The 25,776-nt window shown below is 36.0% G+C and overlaps 4 protein-coding genes across 5 annotated transcripts in view; 3 read left to right on the forward strand and 1 right to left on the reverse strand.

Moving 5' to 3' along the window:
- The window catches only part of LOC134665001 (superoxide dismutase [Cu-Zn]-like), a 276,790-nt gene extending 272,053 nt beyond the window's left edge, over positions 1 to 4,737 (forward strand). The window contains exon 5 of the mRNA XM_063521765.1: positions 3,547 to 4,737. Within this exon, the coding sequence (XP_063377835.1) occupies positions 3,547 to 3,640 (94 nt within the window). The 3' untranslated portion in view covers positions 3,641 to 4,737. The remainder of the gene's footprint in view (positions 1 to 3,546) is intronic.
- A 136-nt stretch (positions 4,738 to 4,873) lies between these two features.
- On the forward strand, positions 4,874 to 8,846 carry LOC134664992 (23 kDa integral membrane protein-like). Of its 2 annotated transcripts, none has more exons than XM_063521754.1 (6): positions 4,874 to 5,041; positions 5,539 to 5,727; positions 6,232 to 6,411; positions 6,793 to 6,913; positions 7,444 to 7,549; positions 8,580 to 8,846. In XM_063521754.1, the coding sequence occupies exons 1-5, from the start codon at positions 4,967 to 4,969 to the stop codon at positions 7,515 to 7,517; spliced, it is 639 nt and encodes a 212-aa protein (XP_063377824.1). In that variant the 5' UTR covers positions 4,874 to 4,966; the 3' UTR covers positions 7,518 to 7,549; positions 8,580 to 8,846. The 2 variants fall into 2 exon arrangements, with proteins under 2 accessions (XP_063377824.1, XP_063377823.1); XM_063521753.1 differs by having other exon boundaries at positions 4,879 to 5,041; positions 6,793 to 6,926.
- A 1,572-nt stretch (positions 8,847 to 10,418) lies between these two features.
- LOC134664993 (23 kDa integral membrane protein-like) lies at positions 10,419 to 14,450 on the forward strand. Its single transcript, XM_063521755.1, has 5 exons — positions 10,419 to 10,569; positions 11,049 to 11,237; positions 12,018 to 12,194; positions 12,700 to 12,939; positions 13,267 to 14,450. Exons 1-5 carry the CDS (start codon positions 10,507 to 10,509, stop codon positions 13,360 to 13,362), a joined length of 765 nt encoding a protein of 254 aa, XP_063377825.1. The 5' UTR covers positions 10,419 to 10,506; the 3' UTR covers positions 13,363 to 14,450.
- A 1,111-nt stretch (positions 14,451 to 15,561) lies between these two features.
- LOC134664994 (23 kDa integral membrane protein-like) overlaps positions 15,562 to 25,776 on the reverse strand; it is a 45,427-nt gene continuing 35,212 nt past the window's right edge. Inside the window, exons 3-5 of the mRNA XM_063521756.1 lie at positions 21,160 to 21,342; positions 20,528 to 20,773; positions 15,562 to 18,643 (exon numbers count right to left, since the gene is read on the reverse strand). Coding sequence (XP_063377826.1) covers positions 18,569 to 18,643; positions 20,528 to 20,773; positions 21,160 to 21,342 — 504 coding nt within the window. The 3' untranslated portion in view covers positions 15,562 to 18,568. The remainder of the gene's footprint in view (positions 18,644 to 20,527; positions 20,774 to 21,159; positions 21,343 to 25,776) is intronic.

Raw genomic sequence — 25,776 nt, forward strand, 5'->3', positions numbered from 1 at the left:
ACATTTTGTATCGATAGTTGTAAACAGTAGCATGTTAAAAAAATCATATTTCAAAAAATAGGCAAAATAACAAAACTTTTTTTTCTAAATCTAATTAACGAAGATATCAGCTATATTTTCTGACTACAATCAATTTTTTATTTTCTCTTCCACATGGTTTTTTTTAGAGTCAAACACGAGCATTATTCGAATTTCTCAATTTTCACTTACATTTTTCTATTAGAAGTAATTGATCTAACACAATTATATTTATTTTACAAGATGAACACGGTAAGTACATTATATTACAGAAAAAAGAAATATTTGATATGCACCAGGGTTGGCACAAGAACCATTTTAAAATTGCAATAATTGACCAATTAGGTGTACAATTCGGGTGGTCACCATTTTTTTTGTAGTTAATTCAGATAAATTTTGTCATACAGTATAATATCCACATTTCATACCTAATCAAAAAAAGTAATAATTATTTCGTTACCTTTTATAGAAAAAAAGTTAGGTCTGATTTTGTACAAGCAAGAATTTGACCCCACTGCTAACTTCGAATGGGCAAAACTTGGAAATTAAAAGATAAAAAAAAAACTGGTGGTGGTTCAGCACTTCTGCCACCATGAAATATATCCTCAATTTTTTTTATGCAAATCAAAAATCATGCGGCACACTTTTTAATTCAAATTTGTTGAAATCACATGGAATGACCCATACCTAACTATAAAAGTTTACCACCAGGTGGTCAGTGGTCACAAAATACGTTATGAATTAAAAGGTTAAGCTTGTTTACAATGGGCAGCCGTTGCAATAGTTCAAATATCTGGAAAGACTGGTTTGGCCGAACGCAATATTAAAGAAACTGGACTGGTTTGTTTCTCAATGTACTGGCGGTAGGTTCGGTTGACGATTTTTGTATTTAAGTGAATAAAGATAAATGTGTAATGGTGTGTTTCTTTTGTTAGATGTCGTACTTTAAAATATTTTTATGAGGATACCAAAAATTAAAGTTTAAGTGCCAAAAACAGGCAAAAACAAATAATCTAAATGAAATGAACATGAATATTTAGTCCGACGTGGTGACAAGTAAGCATTCCTTAATAGTGTTCATTCCTAAAAGAAATTATGCATTTGTCACCAAAGTACAGATTTTAAAATAACAATCTTTACATGCAGCTTGATAGAGAATACATGGTTCCAAAAAAAATTTTGCTGTAAAAATGGACACTTATGTATGTATCTATGTTACTTACATGTCTCTGCCAGAAAGAATCAAATAATCAATGACTACTTTGAACGTAGCTACTTAACCCGCTTTTCTGAGGTACCTTGTCAAGTAATAAGTTGACATTGTCACTGTAAAGTCAGTCACGACATAAGCCTATGCACATATCTGATGCAATCATTCAAGTCTCCAAGGTGAACAGAATACAATCACGATTCACTCATTACTAGACCCTTTACATACAACTTCTCATACATGCATTTAGTTCAACCTAAATCACACTTAGTTACAATAGCGATACAGTATAAATTTGATTCTCCGTCTCGAAGCTTGTAAGTAGCCTATAATTTTATTGTTCGATCAAATTTAGAATTTCCATAGTTGTGATAGAGTTTAAAATTGACTGATCGGACGTAAAGCTTGAGTACCTAGACATGAACACTGGCTGTTTTTGCATATTGGAACAAAAAAGTAAATCCATTATCACGTTGGCAGGATCTTGAGTCATGGTAGTTTAAGAACAAAAACAACATACAATCGGTGATTGTATGGGTGAAACGTAATCGTAATGCTTCCCCACCAAACATAACAACCGTATGCTGTATTGGACACTTATTCAATTGTATACCTATCTTGTTCTTGCTTGATAAAGTACCTTATATACTTTTCATTTCTCATGCTCCGAAAGTGGGTCATTGTTGTTCTATGAAGTGTGCAGAAAGTAATACGTTTCTACGTTGTACAGAGATACGATACCGATCCGACAGTGTCGAAAGCGACATTTTTGGTTGAAGAAATGTCACTTCTGACACTGACAGATCGGTGTCGTATCGCTCTGATATCTTATATGCTTTGATCGAATCGGGCCGCATGCACAATAACGCATCATATTAAATGGCTACAGATAAAAGGTCTAATGTTAACACGGGTGAGCTGGTTTTGCAGAAACTATGCAAATTCAGCATTTCACTTATTATCCACGAGGCGACAATTACAACAAAATAGACAATGATAAGATAAGTAAACAACAACTATTATTCGTACTGATCTTGCCTCGCTGTTCCGTCTGTCTAGACAGTTGACTGACTCCATTGATGCAAACTTGAATTAAATTCTGTGGCAAAATCGGTTATAATAAAATATGATGGTGGTAAGACATAATTATAAAAATGAAAAATTACTCCGGTTCGTAGTTTTCTTCTGAAAATATAATGAAAAAAAAAAATTACAAACACATGTCGCATGCATATGATTTTATATACCTTATAGTTTGTTTTTTTTTGCCATAAGAAAGAACTGGAAAGAAGGTAAGCGATCTTGACAGGTCTTTTAATTGAAAAACGCTTTTTAAAAATTAATAACTATTACTTATGAAAGCAGAAGAATATAAATGATCGTATTCGATTCATAAAGGTTACATATTTGCCGTAATTTATTTTTAAAATGTGTTTTTCAATTAAAAGACACATCAAGATTGTTTACCTTATTTCTAATGCTAAAAAAAAAAATTTTGTCACAGCGAAAAATTCCTCAAATATTGATTTAGTAAGTGGCCAGTTGTTCGATCTTCATTGTGCCCCGTTTTACCTACTTAGAAACACTTTTTTCTGGCACGTACTATATTTGCCAATTGAGAAATTCACAACCATATCGTTCCAAAAATATTCACAGCCTTATTGTCAGTGTCTTAGAGGTACCTAATTATATTTTTGGTACGTTGGCTTGTAAATATGTTTACAGTCTTGTAAACTTGGACTAGTCATCTTGGGCTAGTGCGGGAAACAGCACTTTCTGTGCGTATGTCAAAGGTTTAAAGGGCCATATGGCCTGTAAAACATTGTACGATACACGTGCCTATAAGTAATTCGCAACTCATTTCGATTTGAAACACTCCCTTCGGCCGTGTTTTAATTTATAGCCACTCGTTTCGAATTTCCGCTCTTCCGCACTTGTTACGTAAATAACTACTTATTGTGAACTTGACCGCACCTCCTAAACAGATTGGCACATGACGAATAAAAAAGCTGTTCTGATATTCATTACATGGTTACACTAACGATGTTTGCCTGATAGATGTTTTGGAAGCTGAAGTATTACCATCTAGGGCTGAATTAAGGCTGACTCACATCACATTAGACCGGGCCGTGTCCGGGCCGGAGCTTCCGGCGCATCGTTTTCTATGGAAATAATCACGTGATCGCCTGTCATGTCATAGAAAAGTAAGCGCCGTAAGCTCCGGCCCGGACACGGCCCGGTCTATCGTGAGTCATCCTTTAACCACTCCACTCAAGTAAAATTTCTTCCATATTCTTACTTATTTTTTCTGTTTCCAGGGATCCCGTCGATGGGTGGAGCAACACAGCCTCGTTAGCCGCCATCGCACCATCTATGTTCCTCCTCTCATCTTTACTGGTCTTGCTGCGTTAATGTGTACTTATTCATAAACGGACCATGCTGTTTTCATGCCAAGTGGTACGTACAGTCAGCCAAGAAAGTTGTTTACCACTTTTCGACGCTATCGTCTGATGGATAGAGTCGAAAAGTGGTAGACCACTTTCTTGGCTGACCGTCCGTCAAGCTTTTATAAGGATAAGTGGGTATGTATTGTATGCATACTTACCCTATTTAGTATCTTTTGCTAAAAGTTTGTGTAGCAGAGTCTACGCTTTATTCAAATTCAGAATTTGATACAGTAAACCGATATGGTATTTATTGTATGTAATTCTGGATATTATTTTCTTATCCAAAGTATCCCAGTGCTATGATTAGTACAAATTGTTTTATTATATAATTTGAATGGCATCTAAAGAATTAAATTAAATTTAAACGTATTTTCAATCGAAATATTTAAAGATAGGTTCAAAGTCACTTTAAATAGAAATAAATATGGACTAAAATAGAATCAAAAAATATTATATAAAATAATTTGATTTGTAGTAATAGCAATAGTTGGAGAAATAAATATAATTGAACAAATTAGTGCAATTGCATTCAACGTGTGTGCATTTAATTTGAATAAATACAACTTAAAAATAAAAACTCTATCTAAGTTCCTGCAATTAAAAAAATAATTGATTTTTTATACCAGTTATCAAAATATCCTAATGAAGAAAATGTACCTAAGCAATACCAATGCGTTGGTCGGAAATAAACAATTTTTATTTATCTATTTATTAATATCTTTTTGGTTAGATTAATTTGAATTTAAATTGTTCATATTATTAACGGTCAGAATGTACCTACTTGCAATTTTGTACGATTATTATCCATAAAATTGATACAGTATTATTTACAGCCCCCAAGTGTTTTTTTTCAAATCTTTTTTTAATTTGTATTTTTTAGTCTCATCAGTACTTATTATCACGTGTTTTGTTTGCTTTTACACCTGTACTTAATCCGTAAGTTATGTGCTTTATAAGTAAGTTCTGACTAGTTATTTAAGTAAAATACATGCCTATATGTAAGTATTTATGTTTGCAAATCACTGTACAGATGTTTTTTATACGATTAAAGTGTGTTATTTCCACGTGCATTATTATTTATAAAGACATCACTAAATGCATACAAAAAGCTGACAATCGAATCGATAACATTACTGTTTAATAATTCACAGGCCTATTAGCCATCTGGTGTTTCCCCAGAATTTATACGTAGTTTACTCTTCCACCTGACTCAATCAATGTCATGGTGTTGACCCAATCGGGTCTCCGTATACAAAGGTTTGACAAGGACATCTAAACGTGGTACAGTAAGATGGTGTACCAAATGTCAGAGTTTGGACACGGCTGTTCGAGGATATTGCTGGTGGCCTTGAACGTGCTATGTATCGTAAGTGTTTGATTTAAAACAGCTATTGTTTATTTGGTTAACTATTCACATAGCTCCTCCAATTAGTTTCATTAAAACTGATCTTCGAACTAAGACTTTATGCCATATTAATGTTGTTCTTCGCTGAAGGAAAACATCATGAGTAAACCTTAAGTTTCTCCCTAAAAAAAGCCTAACAATGGGATTTATACAAGCTGGTTATGATTTTATGATCGAATGATATCAATGTCAATTAACAAGCTAGAAAAATTGCTAGATATTGACATTATAGAGACTTAGTGGAACACAGCTCCAACCTAGAATCTGGTCTTGCTTATCGCTCTAATGAAAAAAAAAACTTGCTCGTAATTCCAACAATCATAAAAACTATTTTACTGAGCTGCTGTACACTGTACAGCTACCATGAGTTGGCATTTAACGTTTACGCTAGCGACTGCATGAACTGCATCAACTCATGGTAGTCGTACTGTTGGTCCTTCCTAAAAGTTCACCGTTAGGTCACGGCACTCTTCATCTTCGGCTTCGCCGTGGTCGACACCCGCATCCTCGACCAATATGGCGAAGAAGAGGCAGCAGGCACCTACGCGGGCGACTTGCTGATCATTGGTACCTGTACACTGCTGGTCATCATAGGCATTTTTGGCATCGTTGCGGTTTTAAGGAACAGCGTCAAGTTGCTTTACTTGGTAAGCTTCTTAACTAAACTGGACAGAATCGCTGATATGACCTTCAAACCTTCAAGAAAAGCCTATCTTAAATGCCGGCACTTACAACCCCTCTGGTGTTGCGGGTGTTCATGGGCGATGGTAATCGTTTACCCTCTTCTTCCTCGGAAGGAAACGATCCTCATGACTGGGGGTCACGAACACATGAGGTCATTGTTTTGTGTACCAAGTCTCTTCATTCTGCACTGTATTCCGCCGTCCTAATAATAGAGGCGCCTGTGTAGATCCCTCGCAGGCCTTTACAATATCTAACGAGCAGGTTGATAATGTGGATTACCCTGTCCTCCATCCACCGTGTCAACCACAACGCAAGTGTCCAAATTATCTGGCTCCCATCTGGCTACGTGCCTAAAGTAATTAACTATTAAGGGTCTGCTGGTTCGGAGGCAAATGTTAAATAGGTAAGTATGGGTTTTCGATGAAATTGCATCCTGATCTAAGAAACTTAAGTACGTCTATTTCCAGTACGTCGGCTTCCACGTGATCCTCATGTTGATGGAGGTGATGCTGGCCATCTACGTGGCGCTCCAGCGTTACGGGCTCGAGTACAAAGTGACCAGCTATCTGAGGGAGGACTTCTTCCGTAACGTGACTGGCGAGGATGTGGCCACACATCAGCAGTATTGGGAGTTCTTGGAGGCTAACGTGAGTTTGTTGGTTCTCTTAAATTATAAAAGACATTTATTCGTGACAATCATAAAACATACTACTTAAATGATGACTCACGTTAGACCGGGCCGTGTCCGGCGCTTACTTTTCTATGACATGACAGGTGATCACGTGATGCTTTCCATAGAAAACGATGCACCGGAAGCTCCGGCCCGGACACGGCCCGGTCAAACATCAGTCATTCTTAAACTTTAAGTACTTGCCATGCCATGAATAACGAAATTACATTACGATAAATGTACTTGTGTTGTTACCCCTATCCATGACGTGTCTAATCTCTCCACTCGGCGAGGGGGAGTAGCTTGTAGATCCGTCACTAATACTTACACTTTTTCTAATTTCAAAATTTTATTTTAGTACGAATGTTGTGGTCTGAACGGGCCAGATGACTACCAGATCGTGAACTCGCCTGTGAGCGTGTCTTGCTGCCCGCGCGCATACCGCTCTCGCACCGCTGCTGCGCAGAAGCAGCTCTACCGTAATTGTCTCAAGTAAGTAGGTATTAGAACTTTGAACGTTCCATAGATAAAAAATATATTTCAATGACACAATTTTGTTTTCACGCACAATAATTAGAGTAAAAGCATGACATGGTATGATCGATGAATGCTGCAGCTAATTACACAGTTAATGACAATGATCACGATATTTATTAATATAATTAATTAAACATCTATAATTTAAAAATGTCCAAAAATAATAATATCCTAGATAATAAAATTATTGATAAAAAAAATATGGTAGTATAAAATTTGAAAATCTAAGTGTTTTCTTTATTGATAAACCTGCCTTGCGATCACGCTATTCTCAGTTAGGGGTCGCCAACATAAAATTTCCTCGACCTCCATCAATATCTTGGACTACCTTGTGAGAGAGCTACCTCAGCTACCTACGTAGAATTTTCCGGTACTCCTATCGAGTGAACGTTCACATGGTGACCCTGCTCTAGCAGGTGACACATAAAATTCAGACTGACTTAATTTTCAATGTAACGCATTCTGTTTCCAGTACGAAGGCCTTCTACACAGAAGGTTGCGAGGACGCCATTTTGTACGCGCTGCGTGATTCCGCCGACTGTATGATCGGCGTCGCCTCTATGTGCTTCTGGTTTGAGGTTAGAAAAGTCAAGTTACTCGTAGTTCTCTATCTCATCAACTTTTTCTTCTTCCTGTCCTTATTCCACGTTATGTGCCGTCGGCACATGTTTTTCTCTTCCATTCTCCTCTATCTTTCGTCCCCTGGTACTAACTCCTTTCTTTCTCGTATACTCTTTCACACAGTCCATCCATCGTTTTTTGGGTCTCCCATCCGCTCTGCGTCCATCAACATTCATCCCTAACATTCTTTGCCTATATGGCAGTCATCCATCCTTATTACATGCCCATGTACCACAAATAAATATAAAAAAGCTATTCGCTCCGTGCATGACTAGACGGGCGTTGGACGAGCTTATTTGACAATTGGAAGTTACCAAATAGTACATAGATGCTGTCCAACGAAAGTTCATACTTTTTCTCAAGTCGTGGGTTAGCTTGCTTGTGATTTCCCTACCACCAATTTCGCACTAATTATTATTGGAAAACACGTTGATTGTTATACGGCAAACAAGCTGTTACGGCCATTATTTTTAGTGGGACAGTTCTACTATAACTTTTTGCAGGCGTATGTATTGGTTGGGATTATCACAAAGTATTTGATATACATAGGTTTCGTTTTACGCAGTTAGATGTATGACAATGAGGAATCTTCTTCAGTGTACAATTGTACATGATATTATTTTTACTTTGCTTCGGCCCGGTAGGCCGCCTGTGATAATAATATGAGCAAATACTTGTAAAGATCACAGAAAATTTATATTTATTAATTAGACATTATTCGCTCACTCACTCGATAATAACCACTCTTACAATACGTGACTCTTAAAATACGTGAGTGACCCGTTTTTAATATATTTAATATACCTAAGGGTCGGTTGCACCAAACTGTTACGAACGTTAAAGAGTTTATATTATTAATTTAGTAACGCTAAATTTTTATGTATGGAAAGTTTCATAGTAAAGGCGCGGGGCGCGCCGGCTGACGATGATCAGTCTGTCAAATGTGGTTGGTGCAACTGGCACTAAGATATATGAATATGTTTTCAGGTGACCGGGACGGTGCTGTCATTGATGGTGGCTCACAACCTGAAGAACAGGGTGCAAGTTTACAAGAAAACTGTTAAATATTAGCTCGCAACGAACAGAGAAAGGAGCGTATTCAAAAACTTTAAATATGATACCACTTTGATTTCAATATCATCAGGCGTATTCTGTCCCATCGCACGTATCACAGGGCCAATGCGGCCAAATACGTGGTGGGGAAGATTACGCACGTGATTAAGATTTTTGTAATAAAAAATTGTTTCAAAACGATTTATTGTACTTATTTATTTTGCATTTCCTAGGTTTTTGATTCAGACTGACCAACCGATCAAAGAGTTTTTTACACATGTCACTTATGACCAAAAGAATAATCTCTTAAAAACTGGTGGGTCACAGAGACCTCGTAGACCTAGCGATTTCGAATCTGGAATTTAGAAAAAAAATGCAGAAACTGATAATATATAGGTACCTATAATAATGGAACTTGCTCACCAACTATTATGCGAATCTGTTGAGAAATGCGACCTATAGGGAAAACAGCTGGACAGACAGACAGTCGGACATACCATACGAAAGCATTGTTGCCCAAGCTGAAACGGACAATACGTATAACCATTTTAGGTATTTTACAAGATTTCCGTAGGTACTGTAAATCTAATGGAAATGAAAACGACAAAAAGGTACATACATAATAGGATACTTTCAGGCGATTTTGTTGACACGATACATTCCTGTCCCATTATGAATGACAAATATGTCATACCTTAACTAATTTGCAAATGACGATCAATATCGATGAATTAATTGCAACAGCAACAACGCAGTACTGTCAAACTAGAATGTGTTTTCAAACAACTATAAACCTTAAATCAATATAACACGATCCAAACAAACCGCAACTTTAAATTAGTGCTGAAGAAACCCTAAGTACATGACGTGGTGCTTGCGGCCCATGAAAAGATGACATAAAAGCAATGGAAACTGATCCTTACGCTAAAGGGATAAAAGTCACAGTGGATGCAAAAGAAGTTGTGTTACAGAACAAAGACGGTGCGCGACCGATAAAGACAGACCCTGATGTGTGGGGAAGTGGACACCTGGATTCTCACGCTCTATATATTGCCACTTGGTGATGAATGTAGCGGGTAGCGGAGCGGTTTATAAATAGGGCGAGGTAGCAGGGTGTCAAGATTAAATTAAATATCCTCAAAATCCCCCGCCCCCAAATAAGGCCCCCGCCTTTATAGACAATAACGGCATAAAAAAAATAAGTTTTTAAAAATGTGGATTATTTCATAACATTTTAAAACTTTTAATCAAATAAAATACAAAACAGTGCCTATGTGACTGACATGTTATTGTGAAATCCTCGGTTTTGTTATTTAATTAAACCGATTCAAAGATTGCAAGCGAGATAGGGACTTGATCTCGCTACGGGTCATTCCTAGTGCAAAGGTTATCTATTGCGAATTTGCGATTCAACTTCAATGCGTAAACGCAGCGAGCGCATTGGGGATTTTGCGCCTGGAATGACTCGTGGTGGGTTATTTAATTAAATCAACCAATACCTCCTAATTAGGAGGTATGGTTGTTTTGTTTTGGTTTATTTAATTTTTAAGGAAGCGTTTTTGGATTTTTAGTGTCTTAAAATCTATGTTTAAGTGATTATTGAATGTTGAAGTTATTTAATTCTCAGTTTGATTAAGGTGGCGTTACTTTCTCCCAATAAGTACTTAAGCCATAAATAACGTAACGAAAAAGTTAATAGATACCTCATAAATATCCGCTCCGCTTGCCACCAAGCGCTACTATAATCACCCAAGGGGTCGTCAAATGCAGATGATCGATACGATGTCCATAAGCCTCACTTCCTTTGGTCTCGTCCTAAGCTTCGGACATCGGTCACTTTGGCCTTTCGGCCTCCGCCACAATGAAGTCCCGCAGCATACGCTGCATGAAGTTTTTCCTCACATTATTCAATATTATATGTATCGTAAGTATTTTGTTTTGAATCAATATCTAATTCGGGCGTAGCTTTATCGATTGTTTTGTTATGTTATGGTATTACGTGTCCATGTTACGCGTTGACTGAAAGAGGTGAAATAGTTGTGGAATGTGGATGCATGCATTTGCTATCACTTTATTGTAATTTACTTTTATTTGCTCGTGTATGTATAATTATAATTTAAAATTATTTATTTCATTATCTGATACATTTTACATATTATGTATGTATAAAAAAAATATAATTATATATATTTAAAACTGCTTTCTTATAATATTACAATATGTAAAAAACCTGCTCAATTTACTCTCTAAAAAACTTAAAGTTAAAACTCACTTGTTCCAAATTTTCTGTTGTCGCTTATGTTTTCTGTTTAAAAACTAGGTAAATTGTTATTTGTTATACGTATAGAAAAGTTTTACATCTAAGGCATATATTACTATTCTGAATAAGTGTATTGTCTCCAGCTTTTTGGTCTCATCTTAATGGCGATCTGCGTGATGAACATGCGTGAACGCAAGAGCCGCCCCGACGAACAGGCGGCGTTGTCTCGAGGAGTGCTGTCTTTCCTTCTGACCCTGGGTTTGTGCCTCGTCGTCACAGCGGTGCTGGGCTGTATTGGAGCCCTTCGGGAGCATGTGAAGATATTATACGTGGTAAGTAGTCTCAGACGTGAAAAAATATGGGCCCTAGAAGAGAACCCTGTGGAAGTCTATTAAGAAAAGTCGTCATAAAGAGTTAGTCTTGTATTACTCACACTGATGAAGAAATGCGACCTTAGAACTTATTTGTATACTATACGCCACTTTATATCATTGAACGAAGATTGATAGTCATATTAGTCATAACCTGACACTGATAAGTGGAGCTGCCTGGTGACCTTGGGTTATCGAATCAATTAATATTGATCGACAAATGGTATTGGTAGTGGTGAAGGTACCTACAATAAGCATCAAAAGTCGCTACTTTTACGCTGGTATGCTTTATTTATATTACCAGACTATGCGTCATAAAATAGATTATCTAATAGCTGAACTAAAAACAATTTATGCCCTATTCTATGTAGAAAAAATTAGAACATGGAAAATATGAATGTGAACTGTGGAGAGAAATCTCTATTTGGAAGAGTATTCGAGGGTAATAGATAGCTTTGGCGCCTTTTTTAACAATACAAGTGATGCTGACTATACACTACACCCAAAACAAAGATCATATTTGTATTATATGTACAATCATATTTGTGATCATGATCCACTCCCTTATAGGGACCGCTTACTATAACGAACGACTTGTTCTGTTTTTGAATAATTTCAAGTATCCAAGGAATTAATGTTTGCAGGGAGTAAAATTTTTAGTCATAAAATTGTAGGGAATATTATTATTTCCATCACAAATTTCTAACTTTTAACAATAATCTTTATGTATTTTACTTTCAGCATGCCTGCTTCTTCATATTCCTCGTATCAGTGGAGGTTGTAGTGGGGGTGGGGGCAGCTGTGCTAAGTGCCTGGGTGGGAGGGGGCAGCGAGATGCGCATGCAGTTCTATCGCAACGCCACGATCGATGACGAAGTTGTCAGCCATCGGAACTATTGGGATAACTTGCAGTCGGAGGTAGGATTTAGTTACCTTGTTGATAAAATATTACCTACTACGAGTAGTGGCTTTATGAGTTGAACGGCCATGGTTACCTACGCTATTTTGAACATTTTTCAAAAATGTAGACAAAAACTTTGTAACTATAGAACCTGCTTACAAAATTTCACGACAATCGGTTGAAAAATGTGACCTGTAGTGAAGAATGAAAGAATTTTTGCCCAAGCCGATACGAAGACTTTCGCTTCGATTACATCAATTAGCTTAGCACTATATCCTGAACAACTTATAATTCTGATAGGTATTATACCTATTTCATCACAACAATATTGTTGTACAAGTACCAAATCTTCTCGGATGACTATAGAAAATATAACTTAGGTACAAGTTTAATACTACGTACTCATTAAAAATTCCTGTACTAAACTAACTTTCAACCAACCAAATTAAAACGACCTTACCTTACCAAAGTTTCTAATGGACATTCAATATCACACTAATTAAAACTTCTGATATCGATTAGAATCAATGCTGCGGCGTCGATGGCCCTCAAGACTATGCCATCATCCACCGCGACATCCCACCTTCGTGCTGCGCCCGAGCTCATGGCCTTCGAGAAGGAGGTGCTCGAAGACACCTTCATGCTACCTGCTTGGCTGATCGGAGTTACTATGCAAGGGGATGTGAGGAGGCGATGAGACAGAAGAAGGCATTAAAAGGAAACATATTCATTACTACTGGAGTTATATTTGCTTTGCTAGAGGTGAGTATATACCTTCTTCATCTAAGATGCCACCTTGCAATTGGAAATATATTGCAATTGGAAAGCAGTTTCAAAGTGTACACCCACCTATTGCACGGTTTCAGCCCTTTTTTAACATTTGTTAAACATCTTGTAACTTACCTATGTTGAACAAATAAATCTTTGAATCCCTTTTACTAGGCTAGGTAGGGTTGGATTACATCTACCTACTTAAAGTTACTACTTATTCCGGACATAATACTAGCAAATAAATAGCTTTAGAAAAAATAATTGCAAATATTTATAATATCCGAGAATTTGATAATTATTATTCATTTGATTCTACAGATACTCTGCATCATATTGGCGCTATGGATGGCCAGAACAATACGAGTGGAACGTCGAAAGCTTCAGCAAAATCTACAAGCACATTTCGAAAACTAACAATCGGCAACGTATTAGCATATAAGTAAATGTTTTGAGAACACTTTTATGTTTGAGAAGATGTAAAATTTTGTACGATCGAGAATTCACTGATACTTTTGTATTAAAAACAAACAGTTATTTTTAAGTGTTTTCGATAAGTATCTGAGGACAAACTTATAATTTCTTATGATATTTACCTAAGTGTTGCTGTTGTTATTATATTTACTTCAGTCAATGTAGCAATGAAATTAAGCGTGTTTATATCGATCGAATGTAACTATGTACGTACTAAATAAGATTTTAATTCGTAATAGTTAAAATGCACAATTAAATTGAACTTCGGGTGCTGTCACGGTAGATGTTACCTTTGCACTTGAAAAGTACAATAGAGTTCTATGAACCGTAGCTGTATCCTGTGATAATAAGTAGGTTTAAGCAAATCAGCTGAGGCTACAGAGCCACATGGGACCAATTATGTGAATCTAGAACTATTAAGACACGCATATTCAAACTAATCTGTTTTGCCAATTCCTGCTTTAAGTTGTATATTTCTCATATGGATTTTGCACTTATATCTGATGCATTACCTATAGTTCTTCATATTCATAGTTAGTAATGTAAAATCTCTCAATTAAGTTATTGTAGTAGTTTCATGGTTGTTAAAGGGTTACTGTTATTATTTTCACGGTAAAAAATTTACTACTCCTAAATTCGAATAAAATGCTCTATATATTATATATATTGAATAGTGCACTTTCATAATTATGAATTGAATGAAATTAATACACTAGAGGCACTATTAACTCTTTCATAATATTTTCTGTGTAGAAGCACTCATGTTTTCGTTATCTTTAGTTTTAGTAGTGATTCTATAGTAAGTAGGACTCTCTTCTAAACGTCAATAGTATATTTAGAACTATTCCTAATTAGAAATCAGCAAGCTAATATTCATTTAAATTTCATCTTTTAAGGGGAAAGTAAATTACGCCAAATGTGACCTTATTGTGTAGCTCCGTAAATCCACCTGTGCTATCCACCGTTAAAGGAAAAGTAATCAATTGAACTGGAGTCTTAATAAATGCCCTAACATATGTTAGGTTCCCGTAGTGCATTATTGATTTTAACCAGTCGCACTATGCAATATAGGTACATAGCTTTACCGTGTAGCAAACGATCGAAAACGAATTTACGTAGTTTGTCTTTTGCCTTAATGCTTACATATACGAATCGAATACGAAAGTTGTTTGGTGTTACAAGGTATGTTACGCGTTAAGGCTTGGCCACATACAGAGCGCGACGCAGCGCCGCGTCCACGCCGCGCGACCGCGGCACATGCTAACAGGTTACCGACGTCAAACAGACTGCGTCCCGCCGGTATCACGCCCCGCTTCTGTCGCGCCCTGCGCCGCGCGGCCCCTTGCGTCCGCGCGGCGCGTGCGCAGCGCTGCGCCGAGCGAACGCGGCGGCCCGCCGCGTCCCGCAAGGTCACATCAGTAGGATCGGACGTTAGGCAGCGAGCGGTGCGCCGCGTTCCCGCGCGGCCGCGCCGCGTTCACGCGCGCCTTGAGGGCGTGTTGAGAGCGTGAGGCCGGCGCGATCGGCGCGCGCCCTGTTTGACCAGGCTTCGCGTCGGCATCACGCGGCGCTGCGTCGCGCTCTGTGTGTGGCCAAGCCTTTATGTTTGCTCGCTGCGCGCTGTATATTGTAGTTATCTTGCTTGATTTGTAAAATACTTATACTTATTCTAAAAGGTTGTATAATTTGTAGATGTGAGATTTGTTGGCTACTTAACTTATTATATGTATTTAACTTAAGTACGTGAGTTATTTAATATTTATTTTAGTCAATTGCTCAGTTAGGAATTAATTATGTTTAATGGTACCTACACTAATTTAAAGTTAATTTTTTATTGCATTATAGGAGAAAGCCTTCGTCTCTTTCGTATATATTATATATTTTTTCTTACCAAAGCCATGTCTGCCTGGCTGCCATATGGCTGGCATGGTATAGTCTTTATCTTATGATTTATTGTATATTTATTATTATTTTTTACATTAACAATTAAGTAAGGAAGTGTTACACGTTAAATGTTTCTTAGTTATATTGTATTTATAGAAACTTCACAAATCCTAGTACTGTAAAGTACTTCTTGGTACACAACAGCTATCTGTTTTACGGCACTTTTAGTTTGGTATAGGATACCAGAAGAATTATCAATTCTGTTTCTGTTTTTTTTTGGTTTTTCTATTTATTTATTTCCCTTTTGTTTCCTCAAAAGAGAAATCAAATGAAAAACATATAGTGTGTACCACGGTCGCTACAGGAACAGGAATTGCGAACTCGTTTGGCCCTCTCCTTCGGCTTCGGGTTTCAATTCACACTCGTCGTAAATTTTTGTTTACCGCCCTTAATACCGAATGTACTATTGCTTTTCAACACACAATTTTTCTCATGAATATAGCTTATAGAACTTTCTACAAGTATTTTATAAGTAAGTTAAGTAGTATTAATGTTGTTAATGTTGTCTGATGATGAATTGCAGTAAGTTTTAAATATTTTTGAGAACAATAGTTGTGTAGCAGCCGTAAGAAGTTAGAAAATAATTATTAAAAACTTAATAAATTTTTACCTCTAGCCCATCAATAGGCTGTACACTGATAGAACTAGTTAAAGTAGATGCTCTGACACCTCGCATAAATCTATTTTAAGAATAAATATGATTATATTAATATATTTTTGTCATATAATTAAGTTTTGTCGTTATGATTGCAGGCAAATATTTATAATTTTTTTAATATTATATTTAAAAAAAACTCTTAGTACCTAATTACTAAGTCCAATTGGTCTGATGGTTTTATCGTGCACTAAACTAAGTAATTATGTAGTTGCTTAATGTTGAGGAATATTAAATATAAAATTAGATGTAAGAGGAAATTGTCATTATCTTCATTTTTAAATTAAGGTTGTTCATTCTGCAAAATACTAAGAATTAAGAAATACTTAAATGTTTATTTTTAATACAACACGATAACCTTCATACGAATTTAGAAATTTTATATAAAAATTTAAAATAATTGATTGAATGGAAATAATAAAATAAAATGCCAAAATGATATTGCATGTTTCGTAATGACTATGAAGGTGTTTGTGATAAAATTAAATTTTGAATTGTATATTTAAATCTATGTGTATTGTTAGGTATGCTTAGGTGTTGAATGTATGCAGCCATCTTCTTCAGTCACGTAATTATGGCTATATTTGTGGTTCAATAAATAAATTTCACACCAACCGCGAGTTTTATTGCTATTTTAATAAATCTATTGTATTTTATATTAAAATTAAAATATTAAAAAAATATATTTTAATATTTATACAACTGATGCCGCTGCACTGCACTATCTTCTTACGAAAATCATTAAGAGGTCTATTTAAATAATTTATAATTGTAAATAAAATGCATTTAGTTGGAACACGTTTATTTTGTAACAAAATTATATTTAACATTTGATATGAGTTTAAGGTAATTTAACATATTGCCAACTAAACAAATTTAACATGCCAGATTTTTGCATAAACATAGGTACAAACCTTGAAACAGTGACTAGTAAATAAATATCTTAAAACATATGTTAAACAAAAATAATTACTTATTTATACTAAAGTAGATACAGATACAGTTTATATAATTTCCATGGTCACTACAGATGTCTTAAAAGCAGAAAAACATTATTTTAAATATATTTATGACAAAGTATAAAGATATTGGAAAACTTCGGAGTTTATATTAACCAGAAAATGATTTTATTTTAAGTTAATCAGAAATCATGAAATTTGCAAGTAAGTATACTCATAATGCTCACAAACCCAAACATACCGCAATATTTAGACTATGCTCGAAGTGTATTATATTTGCAGCAACTTACGCAAGTTCTTTAAGATACATATCTATTTTAACAACACGGAATATTTAAAAATATTGACGTATAATTAATTACCAAGCGGATAATGTAAAATTATATTTTAAATTTGATTCAATATCTACAAGTATTACAGATGATATATATGATATGATTTAAACTTGATTAATATTTATATAACAAATATTAAATTAAAAATAGTTAAAACAAGAATGCGTCGGGAATTCATAATACAAAATGTGCATGTATTACAAACCTGTAAGGTGAAATACGGTTACACAATATTTTAACTCTACTTAAAAACAAATAGCCTTTGGTTCAGACGTTAAGTGCATTAATACTAATATTAGTTTACAATCTAAAAGCATTACATACTTACAGCAATTTTAAAGTCCATCCACACAAGATGAAATTAAATGACGAAAGATAGATCATGAAAGTAAGATCAAACATTGAGTCAGTCAGGTGAGGTTTGAGGTACTTAACAAGAATTATCGTTACCTACGTTTTCAATTTGGAAATTGAATTTGATGAAAATGAAGAATTAAAAAAAAAGAACCCAGTCATTAAACAAAGATATATATAAGATATTATTAGAATCTTATATATCTAATAAATAAAACTAAGAATTATCACAATATTACGTTTTGAGGTGACCGTACAATATATCTCTAAGTTCTAAGCAACTAATTTCTAACATAGACATATTTATATCTAGGTATATATCTATTCGAGGTAACAAAGATTAAAATTATGGTTATAAATTATTCTTAAATAACGGTTTCAATATAACTTTATACTTAAAACTCTTTAGATTCAGGTAGATTCAGCAATTATTAATCAGGGATAATAGTTCTAATTATCTATGTATTAATTATCGGAAGAATATAAAATGCATCTTAATAACGCAAATAGATAGTAGTAAATTATTTCATAATAATATTTTTTGATAATCTGGTAATGAAATAAGATTTGCAGATGTATATTCTAGAAGTGGACAATTATTTTCTCTATTAAATTGGTAGTCTATAAATATTAAAACAATAATTAAAGTACTCGTTATTAAATATTATGTCTAACTTAACTATCCAATGAAAAATACCCTATACTCGTAGCTTAGATATAATTGAGACAACATATTAGAGAGATTTCAAGAGAGCCAGAATACAGTGTTTAATGTATATGTACCAAAATTGGAGAGATTTTCAGCCAGTAAACAATTGCAAAAAACGAAATAAGATTCTGCCAAGACCAACTCCGGTGGTAAAAATACCAAGTTTCTCTTCCAATACAATTCAAATAAATACTTAAGCAGTGTCTCGGCTCTTCCCTTCAGTTTTAATAGCGTGTGCCAACCAAAGGGCGAGAACGATACCAGCAACCTGAAATATATAAAAAACAATAAATTAGAATTACACATACAAACAAAATATTACAATAAAATCAAAGGTATAGTCCGACAAGAAATCGTAGAAAATTATAGTAACATTCCATTTCTAACCGCAGCTGCACTACCGGTAGTCCGGTACTGAACGCTTCTCTGTCATTTTCAATTTCCATAGTAAAATGAACAGTAATGCAGCTGTCGTTGGAAATGGACTGTCACCTTTATTGAGGGCGTCATGTTGTACTTAACTGTCACATTATTGGCGTAAAATACTTTTAAACATGACAATAATTTAGTATGATTTTTTAAATTCCAACTAATTACTACTATTTTATGTCGCACTATAAACGGACTATATCCTAAAATTTGGTTTGTTGTTAAAAACTAGCCAAAACAAATACTTTATAATTTCAGAATTTTCTACACAGCACAGAACTTGGCACCCATATAGATCTCAATTCTTTTGTCGGCAAGTCAACAACGACACACATTCTTAATGTTGAACTTGGCTGTCATTTCACATTTATGTTTTGTTGGGATATCTTTACTTTTTGTACAGAAATGACAAGTATTCATCATGAAAGCAGTTTTGCCCAAGCTGAAAAGGAGACCCTCGCTAACACGCGGTCAATTGTCAAAAAATTTCAGTTTTCGTATTTTTTCCTTTGTACACGCCTAATAGTCTACCTTCATGCTAAATTTCAAGTTTCTAGGTCATCTAGAAGTAAGTTAGCTTTTTGCTATATTACAAGTCAGTCAGTCACAAAACTGCCGGTTTTTTAACGTTAATTTATCAATAACTGTTTGATCCCGCGTTGAAGCACTCGGAGCGCTTGATCTCGGCGGACTTGTCGGAGTAGTCGGGGGGACAGCAGCCGTATGTGGGGTTGATGGCGTCATAACTGCTCCGCCAAGACCTTGCAACTAAGTAAACAAATCTCACCTCCAAAACGCAGAAGAGCAGCCCGCAGACGATGACACTCATTCCCACACTATGGATCGCACTGAGCACCTTGTCCTCACACCCCTGCTCGTAATACGATCCCGCGTTGAGGCACTCAGAGCGCTTGATCTCGGCGGACTTGGCGGAGTAGTCGGGGGGACAGCAGCCGTATGTGGGGTTGATGGCGTCATAACTGCTCCGCCAAGACCTTGCAACTAAGTAAACAAATCTCACCTCCAAAAAGCAGAAGAGCAGCCCGCAGACGATGACACTCATTCCCACACTATGGATCGCACTGAGCACCTTGTCCTCACACCCCTGCTCGTAATACGATCCCGCGTTGAGGCACTCAGAGCGCTTGATCTCGGCGGACTTGGCGGAGTAGTCGGGGGGACGGCAGCTGTAGGTGGGGTTGATGGCCGCATAACTGCTCCGCTAAGACCTTGTAACTAAGTAAACAAATCTCACCTCCAAAAAGCAGAAGAGCAGCCCGCAGACGATGACACTCATTCCCGCACTATGGATCGCACTGAGCACCTTGTCCTCACACCTCTGCTCGTAATACGATCCCGCGTTGAGGCACTCAGAGCGCTTGATCTCGGCGGACTTGTCGGAGTAGTCGGGGGGACGGCAGCTGTATGTGGGGTTGATGGCAGTATAACTGCTCTGCCAAGATCTTACACCTAAGTAAACAAGTCTTACCTCCAAAAAGTAGAAGAGTAGTCCACAGACGATAACACTCATTCCCGCACTATGGATCGCACTGAGCACCTTGTCCTCACACCCCTGCTCGTAATACGATCCCGCGTTGAGGCACTCTGAGCGCTTGATCTCGGCGGACTTGTCGGAGTAGTCGGGGGGACAGCAGCTGTAGGTGGGGTGGATGGCCGCATAACTGCTCCGCTAAGATCTTGCAACTAAGTAAACAAATCTCACCTCCAAAAAGCAGAAGAGTAACCCGCAGACGATAACACTCATTCCCGCACTATGGATCGCACTGAGCACCTTGTCCTCACACCCCTGCTCGTAATACGATCCCGCGTTGAGGCACTCGGAGCGCTTGATCTCGGCGGACTTGTCGGAGTAGTCGGGGGGACAGCAGCTGTAGGTGGGGTTGATGGCGGCCTGGCCGCGGTCGTTGGCGCGGTAGTCGTTGGGGCCGGTGATGCCGCAGCATTGGAGCTGGAAAGTGAGATAAACTGTGAAAAGGAGCAGCAAACACATGTTCTTAAAATTGGTACAGACGTAAACTGAGTTTTCGGTGAAATAGACTATGAATCGGTGTTGGTTGTAAGTACATTGAAGATGAAGACACAAGAAATTTAAATAAAAGAAACAGAGTTAAGCCAACATAAGTCTGCAACGACTTTGATAGCACATGCAGTGCAAGTGTTATTTTAAACGTCGAACTTCTATGAATTTATGACATATAAAGTATAAATAATACTTTTACTACGTATGCTATCAAAGTCTAACTCTATCAATATAAACTAAGCAAACATTTTTGGGCTAATCATGTTGCTAAGGATAAAATAAATAGTAAACTATATAAACATTTCAAAACTCACGTTAGACTGAATGCGGTCCCAGAAAGCACGATAATCGTTGTCCTCCTCGCGAAGCGACTTGTTGTTGATGAAGGACTTCCGCAGGTTAGCCTTCATGGACTCTTCGATCTGGGGGCGGAGCGCCGCCGCCGCGATGCCCACGGACAGCTCCAGGAGGATGATGATGATCAGCAAACCGACGAACTGGAAGGGAAGATAGAAATAGCAAGGTAAGTTAGTGTGTGATGCTACCTGCGTAAACACACTGGCACCGTCCAATGGACTAATGTAAAAGCGATTGGAGCGGCGGAAAGCGCCGAAATTTTAAAATGTAATAAATATAGAGAATACCATAATACCATTATGTACCATTTGGAGTTGAAACTGTACGTCCATGGGGGTCTCAGCGCGCACAAGTTGTTTGCGGAAGTCGCGAATGAATTGAGGTAACTGGTGACCCAAGAGACGGCGGCTTCCTCGCACAACGTATCAGCATTGCGGTACAATTAGGAAATGCCGCCAGCATCCTTGCCTCAAGGGCCTGTTTTTGAATTAAGCGAGTTATTAATTTAGTTTAGATATATCTTTTATGTAAATAAATGTTTTCTTTATAGGTGAGTATGTTATATGTGACTACAGAATTACAGATGTGCATGTTCCGAAGAGTTTTCACAAAGTTAGAGAAGTTTTTGGAAAATTTAGGAAAGTGTAATAGGAAACAAGGGGAAGGCCTATGTTCAGCAGTGGACATCTTATGGCTGAGATGATGACGATGAATAGGACACAAAGGAAACTTTCATTACGGAAATGGCTAGTTTCGGTCTTTCTACAAAAATATTTGTAAATTTTGAAAATTTTTAACGTGAAAATTATAAAATATCGATATTCGCCAAATATCTAAGTACATACTATGCAATTTTTGTCTTTGGTTATCAATTAGTAAACAAACATGAATGGTTATTATTAAGAATACATTAAGAATACATAGTTCATCGTATCTTTAGAATGTATGCAAAGAGCAATTTATATTTTATTTATGCGATCGAATAGTATAGGCGTATTGATACTGGCGACTCAGATAAAAAAAAGATTGACTGAATTTTAACACATAAATAAAGTATTAAAAAAACGGGGTTCAACGAACTATTAATAAAGTACCTATAGTATTATAAGTATGGAATGAGTGGGTGTAGAACACGGCCTGATTTCACAGGTCAAATCTAAATTATCGGCAGTCACGCACTAGTAATGTTTTCTTGTACACACCTACTTACTGTAGTCGGATCAATACTTCCGGTGTATTAATGTTCCCCAGAGGTTACTTATTATTTAATTAAATTAAATATTATTAAAACTATAGCCCAAGCCCTCTCGCGCATGAGAGGAGGCCTGTGCTCAGCACCTCAGCAGTGGGACGTATATAGGCTGAAATGATGATGATGAGGCGAGACGGAACATCAATTTTTGTGCAAGGAAGAGTGGGAGGTGACAGGGCTAGAGGTGACAGGGAGGAGGAAGATCGCTAATGAGATGGACCGACCAAATCAAAGCCAGTGTGTCGGTTAAAGTAATTAAGTGCTTGCTCACGGAAAGCAGCTCTACGGGAGGAATGGCGACGTATCGTTAAACGAGTAGCTCAAAATTTTACATAAAGGCCATGACTACTTTGTCAAGAGTGTAACGAAGAAAAAAAAACATAGGCAACATAACAGGTAGGTAGGTATTATATTATTCTGCGAGATACTTAGAGTCCAAGCTAATGTTGCAGCGACTTGATGATAATGTTGACAATGTCATTTGTTTGAGTCACTTCCATATTTTGTTACAAAGACTGTGCTTAGCTTAGACTATGTAGTTCATTACAAATATTATTATAGGAAGACTTATTGTTTTTATTAGCTTAGACTATGTAGTTCATTCAAATATTATTATCGGAAGACTTATTGTTTTTTTAATGATATCGGAGGCAAGCCCGATAGTAAGCAATTACCGTCGCCAATGGACATCTGCAACACCAGAGTGGTAGCAACTTAGCAAGTGACTTGCCGGCCTTTAAGCTATTAGTTAAGCTAGTAACTACACTCTTTTCTTGAAGTTTTATAATACTTTAATTTTATCAACTGATATATTTTAGATTTTTTGAACTCGATTACAAATTAATAAGTATCTCTGTTTTACGGAATCAAGAATTTCAAGAAGTACCTACATTATTGATTCTGTTTCAGTAATAGAAATCCACGCAGTTCCAATGGTATTTAGAACGTTATAGGCAATTACGTTTCTGTAAAAGAAATCGTTTAGCTTAACTACGTTTCACGTACATTAATAATGGACTGATTGCTTACTACGTTAGTAGTTTAATCGATTATGTTTTCTAAAAGTAGAAAATATAGAATATTACCACCGTCTAGCCTCGCCAACTTTAGTCAAACCTATTAATTTTTAAGTGGCGGATTGCGAACACCCATGGCTCGGACATTTTGAAAATTTCCAAATACTAAATAGACAAATAAATTCTTTATACCGTAATTATAGAAGTTGCAACCAAATTTCACAAGAATCTGTTTGAGAATTGCGACCTGTAGAAGAGAATAGCCGAACAGACATACGCAAGCGTTTTTGCTCAAGCAGAAACATTGTCATTGACAAAACACTAGTTTTGATTTACTTATGTACCTATCAAACTTACAGATTGCGTTATTCTTAACTGCCTAATATTTATTTAGGTAATGCTGCTAGTTTTCAAAATATATTTTCATCGTAAAGTCAAAAATAAGATTCATAGATTCATAGTAAGTAGGTAGTTATATATAGCAGTTGTACTTAATAAATTAAATGACACACGTAGGTAGGTAGGTTTTCGTTTACCGACCAACGTTCATTAAACGTACCTACATAATTATTTATCTCATAATAAATAGGCAGGGTTTTGTCGCGTGCGTATATTAATTTACCCTGATGTACACTATTATGTAATTAGTATGTATGTATATTAGGGTGGGCCGATTTTGTATGGAAGAAAATAAATATTCAAAACTCATATCGTAATAGGTATCAAAAGTTGCGTAATAATGCGTAGATTACAGTTCTAGCAAAAATAATCAAAATAGGTATTATTTTCAGCCCTCTACCAGCCGACGAAGAAAAAAAAATGGGGCAAAATTAAAAAAAAAATTAAAAATATTGGATGGCTCTTATTTATTAAAATTATTATAATATAACATAAATAGACCATTAACTAACCTAATTCAGTAGTATTTAGCTCTTAATTTTCACTAAAATCATATAATATTACACCCCAACAGTTCATATAAAATACAATTATCACTTTATCGCATGAAATACGAGAAGGGTCGTTAATATATACAATAAATTTTTAGTTTATATTGAATATGAAAGTAGAACTGCTTAAATATGATAAAAACAGTTTTTGGCATTTTTATTATGCATTTTTACAATTATTCCTATTTTTGTAAACTTAGGCAAAAGTTGCGTTTTATGCCAATTTAGGCATATTACGATGTGCTTTTTCTCATTGGTTTGCTATAAACAGTATATATTTTTATGATCTTTTTTATTTTATTGTTCCCTAATGGGCCTAGAATAGGATTCAAATACAAATTTGGGTGTCTGCCATATATTAAAAAGTTTTTTTCCGAAAAACGCAATTTACGAGTACTTTTTCGACTTCAGAAAAAATGTTTAGGAGTGTAATTGACGAACGTTAAAATCATGTCGGATGCTTAAGGCATTGCTTTCTTCAAACAAAAAATAAAAATGAAAAAAATTATAATGACATTTTATTAAAAAAATATATTTAATTTTTACACTTAATCGTTGGTAGAGGGCTCAAAGTAAATAGCTAGATTTTTTAAATTATTTTTCTCGTTATCTACATAAAATTACGCATCTTTTAGGTGGTATTACATTGCTTATTTCCAATATTTACTCAAACGGCCCACCCTAATGTATATAGGTAATATTTACTGCCTACGAGGGAACTGACAAATTGTGTTACATTTTAACTATGTAATGTAACATATGACACAGTAACTAAGGTGGGGTAAAAGCCACACAGGGGGAAAGCAAACACTTCGATGCAATTTTCATTCAGGAAAATTATCTGCCACGAGAACTATAAACGAACTTATTTAATTTAGTTCCTCTTACCGTACCTACTTATCTCACTTTAAAAACAATCTACAATAATGACAAAACCATTAATTAATAACAGACCACTACCTTGTTAAAAGTCACTCAATCTCTTCACATATCCGATTGCTAAAATACCAGCGGAATATCCTTTATTCCGAATATTTAAGGTCTAATTTTGAACAACACTATCACAAGTGAATGATAATGAAACAGCTCATGAAGCTAATTTCGCTGGACACATTCTCATGACACGTGCTATCATCGCTTCTCTCATGTACTAAACAAACCATTTTTAATGTGACCTCCTATTACCCATACTGATTACAGACTTGGAGACCAGTCTTGGTTAGCTAATGCCAACAAGCTATGGATAACAGCATTCCCAGAAGTACTGAAATGTCTTAAATAATAGACCTGGTGACCGAATTACGGAGACTGCGGTACAAAAATAGACGCGATCGAGATTTGGGACGCGGAACACAT

Source organism: Cydia fagiglandana, chromosome 6 (assembly GCF_963556715.1).
Source record: "Cydia fagiglandana chromosome 6, ilCydFagi1.1, whole genome shotgun sequence".
NCBI classification, from domain to species: domain Eukaryota; kingdom Metazoa; phylum Arthropoda; class Insecta; order Lepidoptera; family Tortricidae; genus Cydia; species Cydia fagiglandana.